Source organism: Mandrillus leucophaeus, unplaced genomic scaffold, assembly GCF_000951045.1.
Source record: "Mandrillus leucophaeus isolate KB7577 unplaced genomic scaffold, Mleu.le_1.0 Scaffold660, whole genome shotgun sequence".
Taxonomy (NCBI): domain Eukaryota; kingdom Metazoa; phylum Chordata; class Mammalia; order Primates; family Cercopithecidae; genus Mandrillus; species Mandrillus leucophaeus.
The window spans coordinates 605,419-623,692 of NW_012107142.1; the positions used below are offsets into that span (position 1 = coordinate 605,419).

Genomic DNA, 18,274 nt, shown 5'->3' on the forward strand with positions numbered 1-18,274 from the left:
AGTTTTCCCAGAAGGTGAACTCTCCCTACGTCTGGGTAATCCCAGACACTGAGAAGAAGTGGTGTGCAGTTCTCCAAAGTCTTACTTTCTCCAGGAATTCTGTTTCTGCCTTTTTAACTGGGAAGAAGATTCTCTCAGGAGAACCACCTCTTCTGATGCTGTATGGGCTTCATTCTGCTTGAACTTACAAAGTTGATCTTAATAAAAAGGAAATATTTGCAATTTTTTATCATGGTCATATTTTTGTACTGTTTAAAATGTCCCATATTGTGTTGAGTTTATTTTTAAAGTAATACATAACATTTGTACATGTTTATGGGGCACATGTGATCATTTGACACATGCACGGTATGTGGGGTAATCAAGTCAGGGTGTTTAGGGAATCCATCGCCTCAAGCATTTATCTTTTCTTTGTGTCGGGAACATGTAAAATACACTCTTCTAGCTATTTGAAATACACATAATTTTTAGCTTTAGTTGGCCTGCTGTGCTTTAGAACAGTAGAACTTATTTTTTGTATATAACTGTACATTTGTACCCATTAATCTACCTTTCTACATATTCCCACCCCTACATTCTTCCCAACCTCTGGTAACTGTCATTCTACTCTCTACCTCCATGAGATTAACTTTTTTAGTTCACACATATGAATGACAACATGTGATATTTGTCTTTTCTTGCCTGGCTTATTTCATCTAACATGACCTCTGGTTCCATCCATGTTGCTGCAACTGACAGGATTTTATTCTTTTTTTTTTTTTTTAATGGCTGAATTGCATTCCATTGTGTATATACTGCAATTACTTTACTCATTCATCCATTGATAAATGCACCCATTGATTTCACATCTTTGCTATTGTGAATAGTAATTCAACAAACATGGGTGTGCAGGTACTCTTTTGATATGTTGATTTCATTTCCTTTGGATAAATACCCAGAAGTAGAATTGTTGCATCAGATAGTAGTTCTATTAATAGTTTCAGTTTTTTGAGGAATCACTCTACTGTTTCCCATAATGGCTGCACTAATTTACATTACCACCAACAGTGTATAACAGTTCTCCTTTCTCCACATGCTCACCAGCATCTATTTTTATTTTTTAACAATAGCCATTCTAACAGGGTAAGATATATCTCATTGTAGTTCAATTTACATTTTCCTGGTATTTAGTGATGTTGGGTGTTTTACACACACCTGTTGTCCACTTGTATGCCTCCTCTTGGGATATGTCTATTCAGATCCTTTGTCCACTTTTTAATTGGAGTATTTGTATTTTTTACTGCTAAGTTTTCAGTTCCTTGTATATTCTAGATATTAGTTTAGAGTATACTAATTGGATGGATATACTAGTTGGATGAATACTTACTGAATATTTTTGCTATTCAACAGGTTATTGCGTCATTCTGTTGGATGTTTCCTTTGTTGTGCAGAAGCTTTTTAGCTTAATGTAGTCTCATTTGTCTATTTTTACTTTTTTTTGTCTGTGCTTTTGAGGTCTTAGCCATAAAATCTTTGCTGAGACTCATGTCCTGTAGTGTTTCCAGTATGTTTTCTTCTAGTAGTTTTATAGTTTTGGGTCTTACATTTAAGTCTACAATCCCTTTTGAGTTGATTTTTGTATGTGGTGAGAGACAGGGGTCTGGTGACATTCTTCTGCATTTGGTAGCATTTTCCCAACACCGTTTATTTAAGATACTGTTCTTTCCCCAGTGTATATTCTCGGTTCCTTTGTCAAAGGAACTCCTTTGAGAGTTCTCATTAAGAAGCAATGTTTAGTTTCACCAAATACTTTTTCTGCATCTATTGAGATGATAATATGGTTTATGTCCTTCATTCTGTTGATGTGGTATATCACATATTTTGATTCACATATGTCAAACAATCCTTGCATCCCTGGTATGAAACTCACATGATTATGGTGTATTGTTTTGATCTGTTGTTGGATTTTGTTGCTTAAATTTTCAATTGCTATTTTTTATTACTAACATTTAAATTTTTATTGTAAGCATTTTAAACTTGTAAAATTTACATATATACTGAAATGATCAGATCTGTATCAAATTCATTAATGAATTTTGACAAAAACAGTCATATCACCCATGCTACTATCAAAATACACAAAATTCGCTTTTCTCTGCATTCAACTTAGCCCCCTTTCCCCAGCAGCCATTGATCTGATGACTATCATGATAGAGTAACTCTTCCTCTTTCAAAACTTTATACATATCCACTCAGCCCATGTGGCCTCCCTCGTGTCTGGCTTTTTGCACTTGGTGTAATATCTATGTGGTCTACCAAGGTTTTTGCACGTATCAGTAGTTCATTCATTTTTAATACTGGTAGTATTCCACTGTATCATTGAGTCACAATTTTTTTGTACATTGTGGGGGCATTCGCGGTTTTTTATTGTTACAAATAAAGGAACTGTGGACATTATTGTACAGGGATTCTTGGACATAATCTTTATTTTGCTTGAGTAAATACCTAGGAGTGGAAATGCTAGCCATAGAGTACTAGCTTGTTTAGCTTTATTAGATGATATAAAACTGATTTTCAGAGTGGCTGTTTCATATTCTTATAGGCAACGGATGAGACTGTTTCACATCCTTGCCAACATTTATATTCATTAATCATTTAAATTTCAGCCATTTTAATAAGTGCTTAGTGGTTTCTCACTGTGATTTTACTTGGCATTTTCCCCTGATGACTATTGGACATTCGTGTGTCTTTTTTGTAATGTTTCAGAAGATTTCTCTAAAGATTGTGGAAGGAGCTAGATAAACATTATTTCTCTTTCCCTAAGTGCTAGACCTAAAGCGGAATGTTTAGAATCCATCCACACTTCCCAGTCTGGCCCACTCAATCCCATATTTGCCCCCTAAAGTCCCCACTCCTTCATCCCTCTTTTATATTCTATCCTCTTCATTCTGGCTCCAGCTCACACTCCTCCAGGAAGTCTGTTACTGTGAAGGTCACTAACATGCTCAGTATTGTCATCTCTCCATCTGTCTGTACCTCTCCACAGCTTTCCTCACACTCAATAACTCTTTTCTTATTTTGCTCAGTTCCTGTGGATTCACTTCACAAATATTAATTTGAAGTAGTCCTAGCTGGAAGAAGGAATAGAAAAATATAAAAAATATTTGTGAAGGCACCACCCAGGTTTGTCAATTGGTGACATTTTAATATTATTGGCTATATGTAGTATACACAGAAAAATAATGGAAATATATGTAGATAGCCTTGATTTTTCACAGTTCTGATATGCATGTGTTTCAGTCAATACTGTACTGAACAAATCAAGAATTGCAGGTGGATGTGTCTTGAATTTGGTGTATTCTGTTATATTTTTACTAAGTCTTAGGAAGTCTCTTTGCTTGAAGTCTTTTAGATTTGTTATTTTAGACCAGGTTTCACTCTGTCACCCATGCTTGATGTAGTGGCACAAACACAGCTCACTGTACCTCAACCTCCCTGCTCAAGCGATCCACCCGTCTCAGTCACCCAAGTAGCTGGGAGTATAGCTGTACTCCACCATGCCGGGCCAATTTTTGTATTTTTTGGAGAGAGGGGTTTTTGCCATGTTTCCCAGGCTGGTCTCAAACTCCTGAACTCAAGTGATCCACCCACCGTGGCCTCCCAAAGTGCTAGGATTACAAGTGAAGGCCATCTTGCCTGGCTTTGCTTTTAGACTTCTTTTAAATAGTTTCTTTCTGATTTTATCATTCATTTGCTTGCTTTTTCAGTTAACATGGTCTATGAGATGAATCTGTGTTCATACAAATAGTTAATTTGTTTTCATTGCTGGATAGTATTCCAGGCAAGGAATATGCTACAATTTATCTCTTTCCCTCTTCATTGACCTTTAGGTTGTCTCTATTGCAGACCTCACTGCCATGAACATCCTGGGACATTGCCTCCTGCTCTCAGGGATATGTGAGTTCCCCTAGGATATGCATCTAGGAGTGGGGTCACTACAGTTTTTCACATGATGCTACATGATGCAGAATTGTTCTGTGAAAGAAATAATCCAAATGCCTGTCAGGAGGGGGCTGGTTAAAAAGCACTGCACTCAAAAGGAGCAATCTCTATTTTGTTAAAATATTGCATATCTATACAATGGAGTATCATGACAATTTCAAACAAAGACACAAAGAGGTAAGAAAGCTTTTGGTATTTCTTCATGGGATGGTCTTTGTGAAACATTGTGAAGGGAAAAGGCAAGTTGCAGGAAAGCAGATGTAGTTTGCTAAAATTTGAGTGAAATGGGAGAAAGATTATATACATATACATTTGTATTTGCTTGCATATGCACAAAATGTCTTCGAAAGAATAAGCAAGAAACTGATATGAATGGCTACCTATCAAGATTGGGTAGAATAAGAGAGAATCTTTTAAATTTTGAATTTTGAGCCAAGTCAAAACATAAAATAAAATATAATTCCAAAGGGGAGAAAACAAACAAAACCAAATACTTCAAAATAAAAAAACTTCAAAAAACCAAAGCCCGACAGAATTAATTCTTTTACCTTCCTTAATATAAAAAATACTGTTTGAAAGTTATATGACTCCTTAAACAAGGATGTTTATTACCAGTATAATTCAGTATGTTGTTTTCTTTTTCATTGCACTATCTTTCTTTATGTGTCTTTCATTCATTAAAAGGCAGAATGAAGGCATGCTTAATTAACAAATGCAATTGGCTTGGTGAAGGAAATTTTAACCAAATCCTGATGTAAATGGTGAAGCTCAATCTACAAGGAATTCTGCAGGGTCCAATCTGCCAATTGTGGCTTTAGCAGGCTCAGAACTCCCTCTACTGTCCATGTGGGTTCAAGTATGTGATATTTAGAAGAGAGAACACTTGGGTAATTCTCCTGGAAAACCCATGATTGAATCCATTTGCCGAATTTGGAAGGTCCTCGTCATGGGCCCATTCTAAGTATTTGTTAGATGAGGTCACCCTATATTTGGATCAGAAGGTATACTCAGAGCTCTTAGGGTCACATCCCAGACTCAAACAGCCCAGGACAGCAGACAAAGGCCTGTAGGTCAGTTTCGTAAGGGGTGGGAAGGATTGAGGGTGTGGGGGCCAGTTGTGAAGTAGTGGGAGCCCCAGATGCTGTGTGAAGCTGAGCCTCTGGAATGCCCTGTAACCCGACATTTGATTCCTTCCTGGGTGTCTGCCATTCCCGGGATCCCAAGGAAATCAAACGCTGCAGCCTTGGGTGGGGTGCTCTCCAGGATGGGCCAGGCATGGTCTGGTGTCTCCTATACCTCTGCCTCTCAGCCCTCTTCTGATGTTAGAAATCAGTATGGATGGCCTTAGGGTGGTGACTTCCAAAGTGGAACAAAGTGTCTCAAAGTGGGACAAGTAGCATTGGCATCACCTGAGAACTTGTTAGAAATGCAATTTTCAGTCCCTGCCTTGGATCTACTGCATCAGAAACTGCATTTTAACAAGGCCCCAAGCAGAATTCTGTATTTCAAATCAGGCCTCTCTCTCTCTGTCTCAAGACTCAATATTGAGCAGCTGTGACTTCTGGATGGTCAGAGGTGGGACACACTTCCTTGCCAGGAAGCACCTGACTCCTCAGTCAGCTTAGTCTGAGTCCTGGCCTGGCCTAAGGGAGAAAAATTCATGTCCTGGGTTCTGAGCAATGCTCTCCTGTCCTGCATGCCTGTCAGGCTCCTATTTATACCTCAAAATACAGCTCAAATGTTGTCTCTTATGAAGCTTCTGTGATGCCTTGGTCAGAGCAGATGGTCTACATGTGCATCCACAAAGCAAGTTGCGTGTTCTGCCAACCATTTGTATAAGAATTTCCTTACTGATCTCCACCTGTGCAAGACTGGCTCAACCTTGAAGGCAAGGGGAGTTTGGTTTGTCTTACCTCAGTCCTAGCTCCTTTAACAAAATGCCTGGCACACAGTAGGTATCTAATAAGTGTTTGCCAAATGAAGGGATTGCCTGCAACGACCTGGCAGACAAGAAGGAGGAATAAAAACCCACAAGCTGGGTCAGGTGGGCCACTGTAATCCCAGCACTTTGGGAGACTGAGGCGGGCAGATCATGAGATCAGGAATTTGGGACCACCCTGGCCAACATGGTGAAACCCTGTCTCTGCTAAAAGTACAAAAAATTAGCCGGGCATGGACGCCAGGTTTAGCACTTCGACTCTCATTCTCTCTCTCTCACACACACACACACACACATTCTCTCTCTCTCTCTCTCTGTATCTCACATAAACACAGACTCACACACACACTAACTCATACACACAGGAACACACACTTGCACACACACTCACACACATATTTAGACACACTCTCACACACAGATTCTCACACACACACACACGCACACACACACACAGGCACACACTCATTCACATACACACAGCCTGAGCGAACCCTGGGACAGGCTGACCTCAGGGGCGGAGTAACAGGAGTCTCTCAGGTCCCTCTCAGTGGCCTTTGTCTTTTTTTCTTGGAGGTGGAGGGGTCTGTACTCCATGAGGGGACGTCCTCTGAAGAAGGGGGAGATACTCAAGAGCGGGGTCCAGAGAATGGACAAGGATGGGAAAGTGGAGACAAAGCGGAGGGGTCGAGGCAGGGAGGGAGCACGTGAGGAATGGGGAGGGGGAGGATCTTCTAGCGGTCAGAAATGTCACACAGAATTCGGTTCTTGGTTTTTGTGTTTTACTAGGATGGATTTAGTAAACCAGCCGGAGTGTGAGATAAGGAGTCTACTTTGCAAAGGACAAATCTTCTCCTCCTTAGTTTGAACTCATCAATAGTAGCTGGGAGAAGAGAGCCAGGACCCTTGGGTGGGGCGTGCAACGCCCCTTTGCAGCCACTCCATTCTCTACATCCCACGGACCTCCCCTCCCGGGACCACGTTGGTCCCCTCCAACCCAACAGGAAGAAAAGAAAGGAGAAGTCTGAAGGTTTTGGATCCTCACTAGCGCGCCTGCTTCCTCTGCCATTTATTCCCTGAGTATCCTTGCCTCCGCTTCGCTACCCCAGCCCCACTATGACAAAGCACATCCTGCGCGCTGGGGCCTGGAATCCTCCTTTGGCCTCTGACTCACTGGTGCCATTTCACCGCGTCCTGTCCTTCCGGCTATTGCCACTGGGTGGAGCCCGAAAAAGCATCACCAAGATGGGCTGGATTCTTACAGCTTGGAGGCCTGCACAAACTTTCTAGAGACTTCTCTAGATCCGGAAGTCAGCGTGATTTTTTAGACTTGCTTCGAAAGAATTTGGCCCTTGGAAAACGGAAATCAATACTCCAGGAATAAGATTTTCCTCGACTTTGTCTCAACCCAAAGACACTATAGCAGCGCAGTTTTCAAACGTGCTTTGAAAATAAACGGGACAGTGTGTCCCCACTGGATTTTGCGTTTTCCTTTTTATTACAGCCCCCCTTTTGTAAAATTGTGACACATCTCCCTACTGCACTAAGAACAGCTCTATCAAAGGCACTTTGAGAAGGAATCAATGCCATGAAAATATGAAGTCCTCTTAAAAGAGAGTTTCTGGAGTTGGGTTTTAATTAACACTTTGGTTTTTAAAATCCTGTAACTATTTGATTACCTTCATAACATTTTTCAAACAAATATTCTTTCTTAACCACCGTACAAATCCAAGTTTGTTATTTTTATTTTTAAATGTTATTTATTTATTTTTGAGACAAGGTCTCTTTCTGTCACCCAGGCTGGAGTGTAGTGGTGAGATCATAGCTCACTGCAGCCTCGAACTCCTGGGGTCAGGCTATCTTTCAGCTTCCAGAGCTGAGATTACAGGCCTCAGCCATCGTGGCTGGCTAAAATTCAAGTTTATGCTGTAATAAAAAATTCCAACATTTCAGAGAAAGTGAAAGTCACAAAGTTATCCCAGTCCCTGTCAAAATTTTGGTGAGTAAATTTAAGGTTTTCTCCTACTTAAAATATTATCTAAGTGGTATTACTGGCATTATATATATATCCTTGTCCTTTTAAAAATGGGTAAAAGTAGGCTGGGCACAGATCTTCTCATAGCAATACTTAAAAATTCATCCTCCTCTTTTTAACAACTGCATGGAATTTTATTACATGGCTGTTCTTTAGGACACTATGGAAATGTTATTTATCTTCATTGTAGTAGCAGATACGTGGGTGTGTAAAACAGCCGAAGAGTACAACTCAATGAGCTGTACATTTCAAATAGATACATTTATTGCATGCAAAGTATGCCCCAATGACGGTTTAAAAATATTATCCTCTTTGAGATTTGTACTTTGATTTTGTGAAGCAAAACCAAACCCTTGTTCTTGTACCCAAGAGATATGCACCCTGGCACATCTGGAGGTAGAAGCTCATGTTGTCTGTAACTTGATCTCACAGGCTCTGAAATAAGCATAATAAGCTGTATATTTACAGATTCACAGAGAGAGAGAGAAAAAAAACTATGGTAAAAATGCTCATAAATAACAAAACTAGTTACAGGGCAAAATTAAAAGTTAGAAATAATAAAAACCATATATTTTAAATATTATTCTCGCCGGCACCTTTTCTCTCCCCTTTTCTCCCTTCCCTTCTTCAACACGTCCCCCCATCCTTCCCTCCTTTCTCCATTCTCTGCATTTGATCCCCGGTGTATTCCAGCCTCCAGGCAACACGCGTCGCTGCGTCCGCCTGGGGGCAGGTCAGGGAAGGGACGCGAGGTGGCGCCGTCACCGCATTCTGTGAGCTGCAGCGCTCTGGCCGCCGCTGGTCTTGCATCGTTTCAGTGAAGGTCACTCCAGTCTTTGACGGCGCCACACTCGGGGTGTAAATTTGGATCCTCACTGAAGGGGCGGGACCCTGAGAGGCTTTTTCCTGGCCCCTTAGTTGTGGGTTTTCGAGCCGGTTTCCATAAGAACCGGCCAGAGGCGGGCGCTGCCTTCCAGGGGAGACGGAGCAGCAGGAAGCGTTTTCGGATCCTGGAATCCGTGCGCGGCCCGTGGGAGGGACTGAGGCGCATTTTCCTACTCACCCGGCCCCGAATCCACCGCGGTGCTGTTTCAAACGAGTCAGATTCCAGATCGCGCTCCAGCCCGGACTCGGAATTCCTGCCCCGCGGGTCTGCATTTCACAGCGGCAGGTGTGAGTGACCCGCAGCTGCAGACCAGAAGCCTGAAGGCAGCTCCGCGCCCCTCCCCCAGCAGGCAGGCGCCGTCGTTCCGTTTCTATATCGGTAAACACGTCTCGTTTTCCATAGACCAGGGCGGGGTGACGGGTGATCCCAGTCCTCGCGATGAACTCCGGGCCGACTTGAAAACGTGGGCGGGCGCCCAGAGCAGCCCCGTCGTGAGTCACACAAGCGACAAGCGACCGCGCTGGGCAGTTTCTCTTTCTTTTCCGGACCCAGCGGTGGCGCCTAAAGTCTGCGAGGGGAAAATCGCTTGTGTCCAGGGATCTAAGGCGAGTCCTGAGGGAGAAAACGTAGTTGATGGGTCTGAGAAGAAGGGGCTGGGGTTGGGTAGAGGGGCAAGGCTTTGGGGCAGAAAAGACCTGGGAGGTTTGGTTGGGGAGGGGCAGCCAGGCCTAGACCCTGGGGAGCGACTCACCCAGACCCTCTGCAGCCTTACTGAGAGCTGGTTTCTAAGAGTGACGTCATTTCCATTTTAAAATTCAGTACTTGCTAAAGGCGTACTCACAAATCCAATTTTTCCCTGTCCTACCGGGACTTTTCTGAGAGGGTACATGTTAGACACCTGCTGTTTAGGAGGAATGGGTAAGTTCTTAATGTCCTGTTTACATTGTTCTAATTCTTTTCTTAAATTTGAACAAGGATTTAAGGGAGCACTGGGTTTATCGCCTTCATGACCCCTAGAGTCCTTTTCCTCCAACCTTCCTGTTGCCCCCTGATCTCCCTGTCCTCTACTTTGTGAGATGTATGGGCAGAGGGCAAGCGTGTTAGGGGATCCCAGGTCTTTTCATTGGGTGAGGGCTCTTTACTATGCTCTTTTTATTTCTCTTTAAGGGGAAACATGGGGTTAATTCACTAATCCAACAAATAGCATAAACCATCACCTCTTGTGAGGATGGGGTTTTATCATTCACATAAAGAATTAAAGCTGGCATACACAGTCCTTATTTGAGCTAAACTTAGGCCAAAAGACCAAAGGCTGATGAATGGGCTCTTTAGCCTCGAGAAAACAGCAATACTTTATTATTTTTTGTCTTTCTTTATTCCTGGTTTCGGGGGTTATTCCCCCCAAGCCTGTAACATCCTCCCCAGTGGACTATCTGGGGGTATGCTGGAGGGGACCTCCTTGACTTCCTCCTTCCTTTGTTCCCTAGTCCTAGAATTCTTGCTTCCCATTTTCGGTTGCTCCCTGAGTCTGAGTTTCCCTATATGTTCAACCCCCCTTACTGGAGGTCTCTTCGCAACGGCAAGTCAACTGCTCTGTAACTGCTTTGTCCATCTCCGGCCATTTCCTTCCTGGGAGAACAGAACCATGGATTGGGTCTCCACACTCGCTTCATATCTAGGATACGTCTCAGTCACACACACTTGACCTCCCATGATGCCCAACCACCAAGGCAGTGCTCATAGTCCAGTCTTCCTACCTGGGCTTGTGCACAAGTTTGCCTGGTTGCCGCGGTGCCTACTTTTCTGTTTTTCCCTGTGTCACTTTTGTTGTCTTCTGAATAACAGTTTCAAGTTTGTCTATGGCTTCTGTGGGGAACCTGGACATCTGGACAGAATGGGCCACATGAATCCAGTGGTACGCTTTTCCTCTTTCTGCCAAAGTCTCACTTCACGCAAGCACAGTGATCCCCGTACAGGCTACTGGATTGTAAGAAACAAACTCACCCATCCAAACCCCCCAAAAATGGACTCAGAGACACAGAGAACAGTGAAAGTGAGACTTTCAGTGACAGTTTTGCGATATCAGGTGTCTGGAATGCAGGCACACCAGGGACGGTTTCAACGAACAATTTATTCCCTAGTGCCCACATCCCTCCCCCAGTTCCTCATTAGCTGAGTACTATGGGGTTACAGTCTTTCTGGATGTTGCCTATTGTAGTTTGATTAAGGCTTCTATTATGTACTTTAGAGTCTTTTTGCTGCATTTTGTTGCAGCCCATTAATGCATTGCGATTGTCTCAGGACTCCTGAAACATTTGACTTATGGCCCTAATGGTTGCACTTAGATGATGAGAAAGGGTACAATTATCTACGTTGCAAGCTAGCCTAAACTAAATTCTTTGGTGAGGTGGGGAGGGGGTCGTCGAGGGGGCCTCAACCGATCGATCGGCACCTGGCTGGTGCATGAAAAGGAAAGCAGGAAGGAGCTGGGGATGGCTTAGTACATTTTGCATTTTTATCTCTTTATGTCCATGTGTCTCTTTATGTCCATGTTAAACCTATACTAAGGCACATAGAATTGAAAATGAACCATCACATGTAGGTTATTTTTTATACCCTTAAGTTCTGCCCAAGCCAAGGCTGGGCCAAGGCCCTCAAACATCCAGCTGTGGCCTCCTCCTGCTGCAGGTGAGGAGTGGGCAGCAGGGAGGGCCATGGTACCTGCTCTGACCCCATTCCAGTCTCTATCTCTCAGGCTGACCAGGGTGCATCTAGGTGGATATGTTGGGAATTGCATACTGATTGCTGAGAGCCTGAATGATCACGATCTCAGAGGGAGCCAATAGTAAAGGCAGCTGTGATCTGGTGAGGGGTTAGAAACTAGAAAGGAATCTGAGGAGAGGCAGAGCCTCTGATCCCTTCCTATCTGCATCCCTCTCCCCTGTTTCTCCAGCCATCAGGAGGACACCAGGAAAAAGACCCATGAGGCCCAGACTGAGGGCCCATGCTTGTAGTTCCCTTTGTGGGCTCCCTTGTAACAGGGAGGGTCCTGAGTGCACATGGCCATCCTCTGTCCACTTTGCAGCTCCCCATTCGCCTCATCCAGGAGCTTTCTTGGGGGTGTCATGTCCTCTGGGTCACTCGAGGTCGTGCTTTTGCCAGGTTCCCACCATGTGGCTCCTATCTCTTTGTGTTTCCGTGCAGATGATGTGGATGAGTAGATAAGCAGATGTCCCTGGGCTATTTGGGGAGTGGGGACCAGCACCCTGCCAGGGCAGCTGTGGTCCCTGTTTTCATCCTATGTCCAGGTATTACTTTTGCTAGCCCCCAAGGGTCATAGTCCCCAGGAGCTGTGTTTTTGGGGCTTTGTTCCATGCTCTGTGGCCTCACCTTGCCTTTCCTGAGCCAATTTTTTCTTCTTAACTTAGTCATTGTCTGGTAAGTTTAAAATAAGAGACAATCAGAATTGTTTCCCCCACAATCAGGTTGTTTGAGGGGAGAGGAAAAGAGAAAGCAGAAAGTTTTGTGTTTCTGCAAAGACAGAGGCAGTGCAGGGGACAGTGAGAGGCTGGGGTGTCCAGGAACCCCGAGTCTTTCTGCCATGTCCCCATTTCTGTGTGTCTGGCCAGTGAGGTGGTGGTGACTCATCCTTGAACCGAATTGCACTGTTAGTCGGCCCCTCAGACCTTGGTAGATGGGAAGGTTTATCCCCTGCCCAGCAGCAAGAGGGCCCCATCCAGGAGGCACCACAACAGGGGCAGTGCAGGTCTGTGGTTGCTCCTGCTTTCACCTGTAGGGGGATTGTCAATTCTGCTTCCCTATAGGCAGGAATGGTTTCCTCATAGGTCACTGGGATATTGGCCAGAAAAAGGGTATGAAAATTACATGTTAATTTCTCAAAATTCCTGCTTTAAATGTTGATGTCCATCAACATAATTTCAGCTGGATAATCTTAATAGGATGTCCTCCAATACTGATGCTGTAAAGCATGTTGAATGGAACAGGAACTCAAATTTGGAGCTTCCTTTCTCTGAGGGTCCATGTGGGAGATGGTGGTGTGGCAGTGGCAGTCCCCAGGTGCAGAGGGTGGGTGGAGGCAGCCTCAGGATGAGGGTTCTCAAGAAACCCCCTACTCCACAAGGAGAAGGAGAAGATCCCCTGTGAGCTCCAATGGCAGTGGCCTGGGTGGAATCCCTGCTGGGAACACAGCAAGAAGGCTGTGCAGCCTCACTAAGCAGCAGTTCTGGGGTGGAGCTGCATTTCCAGGCAGGGGCAATCACAGCCCAAGTGTAGGTTATGGGGAGGGGAGGGCTCCTTGAGCAAGGGGGTCCCCAGCATCAGGTCAGGTGCCGACTCCATCCAGTCATGTATTTCCATGTTGGCCCTGTGAGCCCCAGGGCTTCCTGATGGGATCTCCAGTTAGAAGCTGCATGCTCAGAGCCAGGAGGGGAGGAACACTGAGCTGCCAGTGGAGGAAAGAACTCACAATGTGCAGGGCCTGCCCTGGTGTGCAGTTGCCTCTGCAGATGAGGAGGGCCTGGGGACTGAAGGGGAGAAGGACCCTGTGTGTGTGTGTGACCGAGCCCAGGACTGGAAGGACATGTAGATAGGGCCAGGGGCTCTCTTTGGAGAGGCCTCCCACTGTGTCAGGGCTGGTCAGGCTTGAGAGGAAGAGTTTCCTCCTGGGTCTTTTCCTTTGTTCTGGGGTCCTTTCACTCACTGCACGATGGGTGGTGGGTACAGGGAAAGTGCTTATGTTGATGGAGTCATGGGAGGGGGACTGGCAGGGGCTGGGAAAAGTGCCATGGGAGGGAGAAAAAAAATGGGAATATCATCTTCCCTCAGAGAAAGGGTGAATTTGATTTTGGAGTGACTGAGGAAGGAGAAGTCCTCAGGGAATAAAAAGCAGCGCTCTGCATCCAGGGGAGCATTTATTGGTTTCTCTCTTTTCTCCAGAGCGTGTGAGACTACAAGGCCTGGATCAGCACCCGGTGACAGGAGAACACCAGGGCACTGCACAGCTGGGATTTCAGTCTCTGGTGTCATCTCCTGGGTCCACTGGCTCCACCGAGGGTGGCTAGACTCTGCAGCCTGGCAGCCTGGATTCAACTCCCTGCCTGGGTGTCACCAGCACTTTCCCTTTTGGTGCCTCAGTTTCCTCATCTATGAAATGGGGAAATTAATAGCATTTATTTCTTGTGGTTAGATGAATGAAAAGGGTTAGTATATATGAGGTGTTTGCAGCTGTGCCATATTATTTTTGTTATTTTATTATATTTTGATATATTACATATGCAGTAATTGTATTATAGGTGAGCTTTATGAGTGAGTGTCTTGGTGACAGTTCCTTCTGGGGAGCCCAGGACCAGCTTTCCTGGCACCTTGAGGTCCCCTCACCCCTGTCCCACTCTCCTGCATTACCCCATTCTACTCTGTCTTCATATTTTATACTATAGATATTTAACTCTTAAATAGACATTTCTGGTCTATGTTTTATTTCAAGTGACTGGGAAAGGATAGAGTGTGAGGTTCAGGAGAGAAGGAGAGGTCTGTCTTGATGCCTTGACACAGCACAAAGAAATCTCCCCTCCTTCCCCACATCTCCCTGTCAGTTCTTAGTGAGGGACAGATTCACAGCAACACCGAAAGGCCTGAGAAGGGATGGAGGGGGACATCTGAGGCCAATGTTCAGGGGCTGACCCTGTGGGGATCACCAGCCCTTCAGAGTTAAAGCCCACATGTGATGATGTAGAGCTAAAGGGTGATATCAAGGAGGAGAGGAGAGTGCTTTGGTGTTTCCTGATTCTGAAGAGTAGAGGTCAGTCAGCTTCTGGGGTGAAGTGACTGCTAGGGACATGTGGACTGAATTAATGAAGAATAAATGAACAGGGAATGAGGATGAGTAAAGCAAGCATCATTATCTCCTGCCATCGGTTCAGACTGATTGGGGAGGTGGGGTAGTTCCTGACCCTGTTGCGTGGTTCCTCCTAACTTCCTGGTTTTGGGGGCACAGGTGGGTGGTGCTGTTCTTGGTCAGGGCAGCCTCAGCTCCACCCACGTAAAGCAGTGGTGGCAGAGAGAGTTAGGGGAGGACCTGTGAAACAGACCAAGGCAGGGATGGGAGCCCTCTGTGCAGCAGGAGTGGATGCAGGGCCTGCTTGGATGCAAGAGAATGATGAGGGACCCTAGCTGGGTCCTGTTCCCTGCCTGCCTGTGTTCACAGGGTAACCAGTAAGGGAGCTGGGGTAGGGAATTCGTTCATAAGCTATCTATCCAGAGATGTGTTTATAGGCATATTCTTTCATGTTTGTATTCAGGTTTGTTGCTGCAGACACATTTATTCATGCATGTTTTATGTTTAAGTTACTTTAGAATGGCTCAGTCACAAAATCTTAATCTCTTCATTCGTGCTGCCTTTATACACACACACATGTACACACACGCACACACATATTCACACACATGCTATACAAACATATTTACCTGTATCTATAAAGAGATACGTTATTTTATTTTTTTAATTAATATACACTCATGGGGCACCAGTGCAATTTTGCTACATTGCTATATCGAGTTGTGGTGAAGTCAGGGCCTTCAGTGCACGCATCACTGGAGCCGGCCACATTGTGCCCACCAAGAAACCCCTCTCATCATCCACCCACTGCCAACCACCCTTACCCTTCTGGGTCTCTATTGTCCATCATTCCACATGCTGCTTTCATGTATATAAAGAGATATTAAGCAAATATGGAAGGGTGGTAACTTGAATTTTACTGAACTATTCTTTCAGATTCTTTGCACATTTGAAAATTTATACAATTATAAGTTGGAAGAATGAGGGAAAAGAGAGAGAGAGAGAGAAAGAGAGAGCTGAATCGAAATAGACCAGGGGTTGTGTCCCACTAGGAACCATAATTGATCTTTGCCATTTTGAAAGTGTGTCCCCTGAGCTGCCTTCAGAGAGTCCAGGAGGGAAACCTGTTTTCACAGAAATACCAAGATGCCATCTGCCTGTTTCATTATGTTGACTTTTCCATTAATGCTGCAAATGCCAAGGTAGGTAACACACCCAGCACCTCAGCAGAACCAAGGCAGTGTCACCAAACTGCAGTACCACTTCATATTATCTTTGAAGGAATAGTAAAAATTTATGTTTATTAAATTTTGATCCCTGAGTACATGTCTTTAATATTATTTGTGAGAAAGTGGGAAATATGCATGAAACACTTACTACACAGAGAAGCAGGATGGTAGCCTTGAGAAAGGGCACTTGTGTGACTTCGTTATGAGTTCAACCAGCAGATCTCATTCACCCACTCAAAGGCAGTTGCATTAACTCCAGTTTGAAGGTGTTATGGATAAAACTGCAAGAGTATTTGTGTATAGGTTTTTCATAAACATAAAGATTTCCCATGTTTGAAATAAGTGTCAATTGCTAGTCATATGATAAATTGCATGTTCAATTTGAAGAAAACTGCAATACCCATTTCCAGAGTGGCTGTACCATTTTAAAATCCTTCCTACCAGCAATATAAGAGTGACTCAGTTTCTCTGCATCCTTGCCAGCATCTGTTGTTACCTTCTTTTTTGCATTTCAGCCATTCTCATGCTTGCGGTTTTAATTTGTATTTTCCTACTGGATAATGATGTTGAACGTCTTTTCATTTTAGTGTTAGCCCAGTGTTTATCCTCTTCAGTGAAACGTCTGTTCATGTCTTGCTCATTGCCTATTGTGTATTTGGATTTCATTTTTACTGTTGAGTTTTTAAATTTCTTTGTATATTCTGAGTACAAGTCTTTACAGAACATGTTGTCTGCAAATATCCTCTCTCGTGCTGTAGCCTGTGTTTTTATGCTTGTCACAGGTCTCTCACAGAGCAACAGTTTTTAGTTTTGATAAGATCCAATTTATTAACTTTTTCTTTTATGGATCATACCTTTGGTGATATGTCTAAGAACTCTTTGTCCAGTCTTAGTTCTGATGACTTTTTCTTAAAAGTTTTGTAATTTAAAATTTTTAATTTATTTATGATTTATTTTAGAAAAAAAAATTATTGCCTAGGCTGGCCTTGAACTCCTGGGCTCAAGTGATCCTCCCACCTCAGCCTCCCCAGTAGTTGAGACTACAGGCTTGTGATACGACCCCTGGCTCAATGTTTGTAATTTTAACTCTGTGTTTTGCATTAAAACTTGTGATTCATTTTGAGTTATTTTTTGTATAAAGTGTGAGGTTTGGGCTGAGGTTATTTTTTTCCACTGTGGTTGTCCAGTTGCTCCAGCACCGTTTGTTAGGAAAGCTCTCCTTCCTTCATTGAATTGCTGTTGTGCTTTTGTAAAAGTCAGTTGAGCATATTTGCGTGTTTTGCTTATTTTCAGTTGAGTTGCTTGTCTTCCTACATTGAGTTTAAGAACTTACCACATATTCTGGATACATGTTCTTCATCACAAATGTAATTTGTGATAAATTGTGATATATTTTCTCCGAGTCTATGACTTGTCTTTTCATTTTCTCAATAATATCTTTTGGAGCACTCAAGTTTTAAATTTTAACTAAGCCAAATTTCTCTCTCTGTCTCTTTCTCTCTCTCTTTTTTTCACTTGTAGATCATGCTTTTGGTATTTTATCTAAGAATCTTTTCCTAACTACCCAAAGTCACAAAAATTTTCTCCTATGTTTTCTTTTAGACATTTTATAGTTTTAACTCATAAATTTAATCTGTTTGGGTCTCTACTTTGTTTGAGCTGATATTTTATATGGTGTTAAGTATCACATTGTATTACCTATGCAACTTCGCTGAAAATCAATTGACAAAGAAATGTAAGAATGTCTTTCTAGATTTTCACTTCTGCTCATTGATCTCTATGTCTCTCAGTTTCACACTGTCTGGATTTTTGTTGTTTTTATGACATTCCTTTTTTTTTTTTTTCAAATTTGTGTTGGTTTTTCTGCATCCTCTGCATTTTCATATACAATTTTAGACTTATTTTGTCAATTTTCTATAAGATTTCTGCTGGGATTTTAATAGCGATTGTGTTGAACCTATAGATCTATTAGGGGAGAATTGCCATCTGAACAATATTATTGAGCTTTCCAACCGCATCTCTCCATTTATTTAGACCTTTAATTTCTCTCAGTAATGTTTTTTATTTTCAGTGAACAAACACTGCTCTCTTCCTAAATTTATTCCTATTTTGCCCCTTTTTAACTACTATGATAGAAAAGTTGAGATTTTCTTTTTTTTTTTTTTTTGAGACGGAGTCTTGCTCTGTTGCCCAGGCTGGAGTGCAGTGGCCGGATCTCAGCTCACTGCAAGCTCCACCTCCCGGGTTTACGCCATTCTCCTGCTTCAGCCTCCCGAGTAGCTGGGACTACAGGCGCCCGCCACCTCGCCCGGCTAGATTTTTGTATTTTTTAGTAGAGACAGGGTTTCAC

The 18,274-nt window shown here is 43.5% G+C and overlaps 1 protein-coding gene across 1 annotated transcript in view; it reads right to left on the bottom strand.

The window, feature by feature from the left end:
• Positions 1-10,419: 10,419 nt before the first annotated feature.
• LOC105554853 (patr class I histocompatibility antigen, A-126 alpha chain-like) overlaps positions 10,420-18,274 on the bottom strand; it is a 23,803-nt gene continuing 15,948 nt past the window's right edge. Inside the window, exon 5 of the mRNA XM_012001474.1 lies at positions 10,420-10,434. Coding sequence (XP_011856864.1) covers positions 10,433-10,434 — 2 coding nt within the window. The 3' untranslated portion in view covers positions 10,420-10,432. The remainder of the gene's footprint in view (positions 10,435-18,274) is intronic.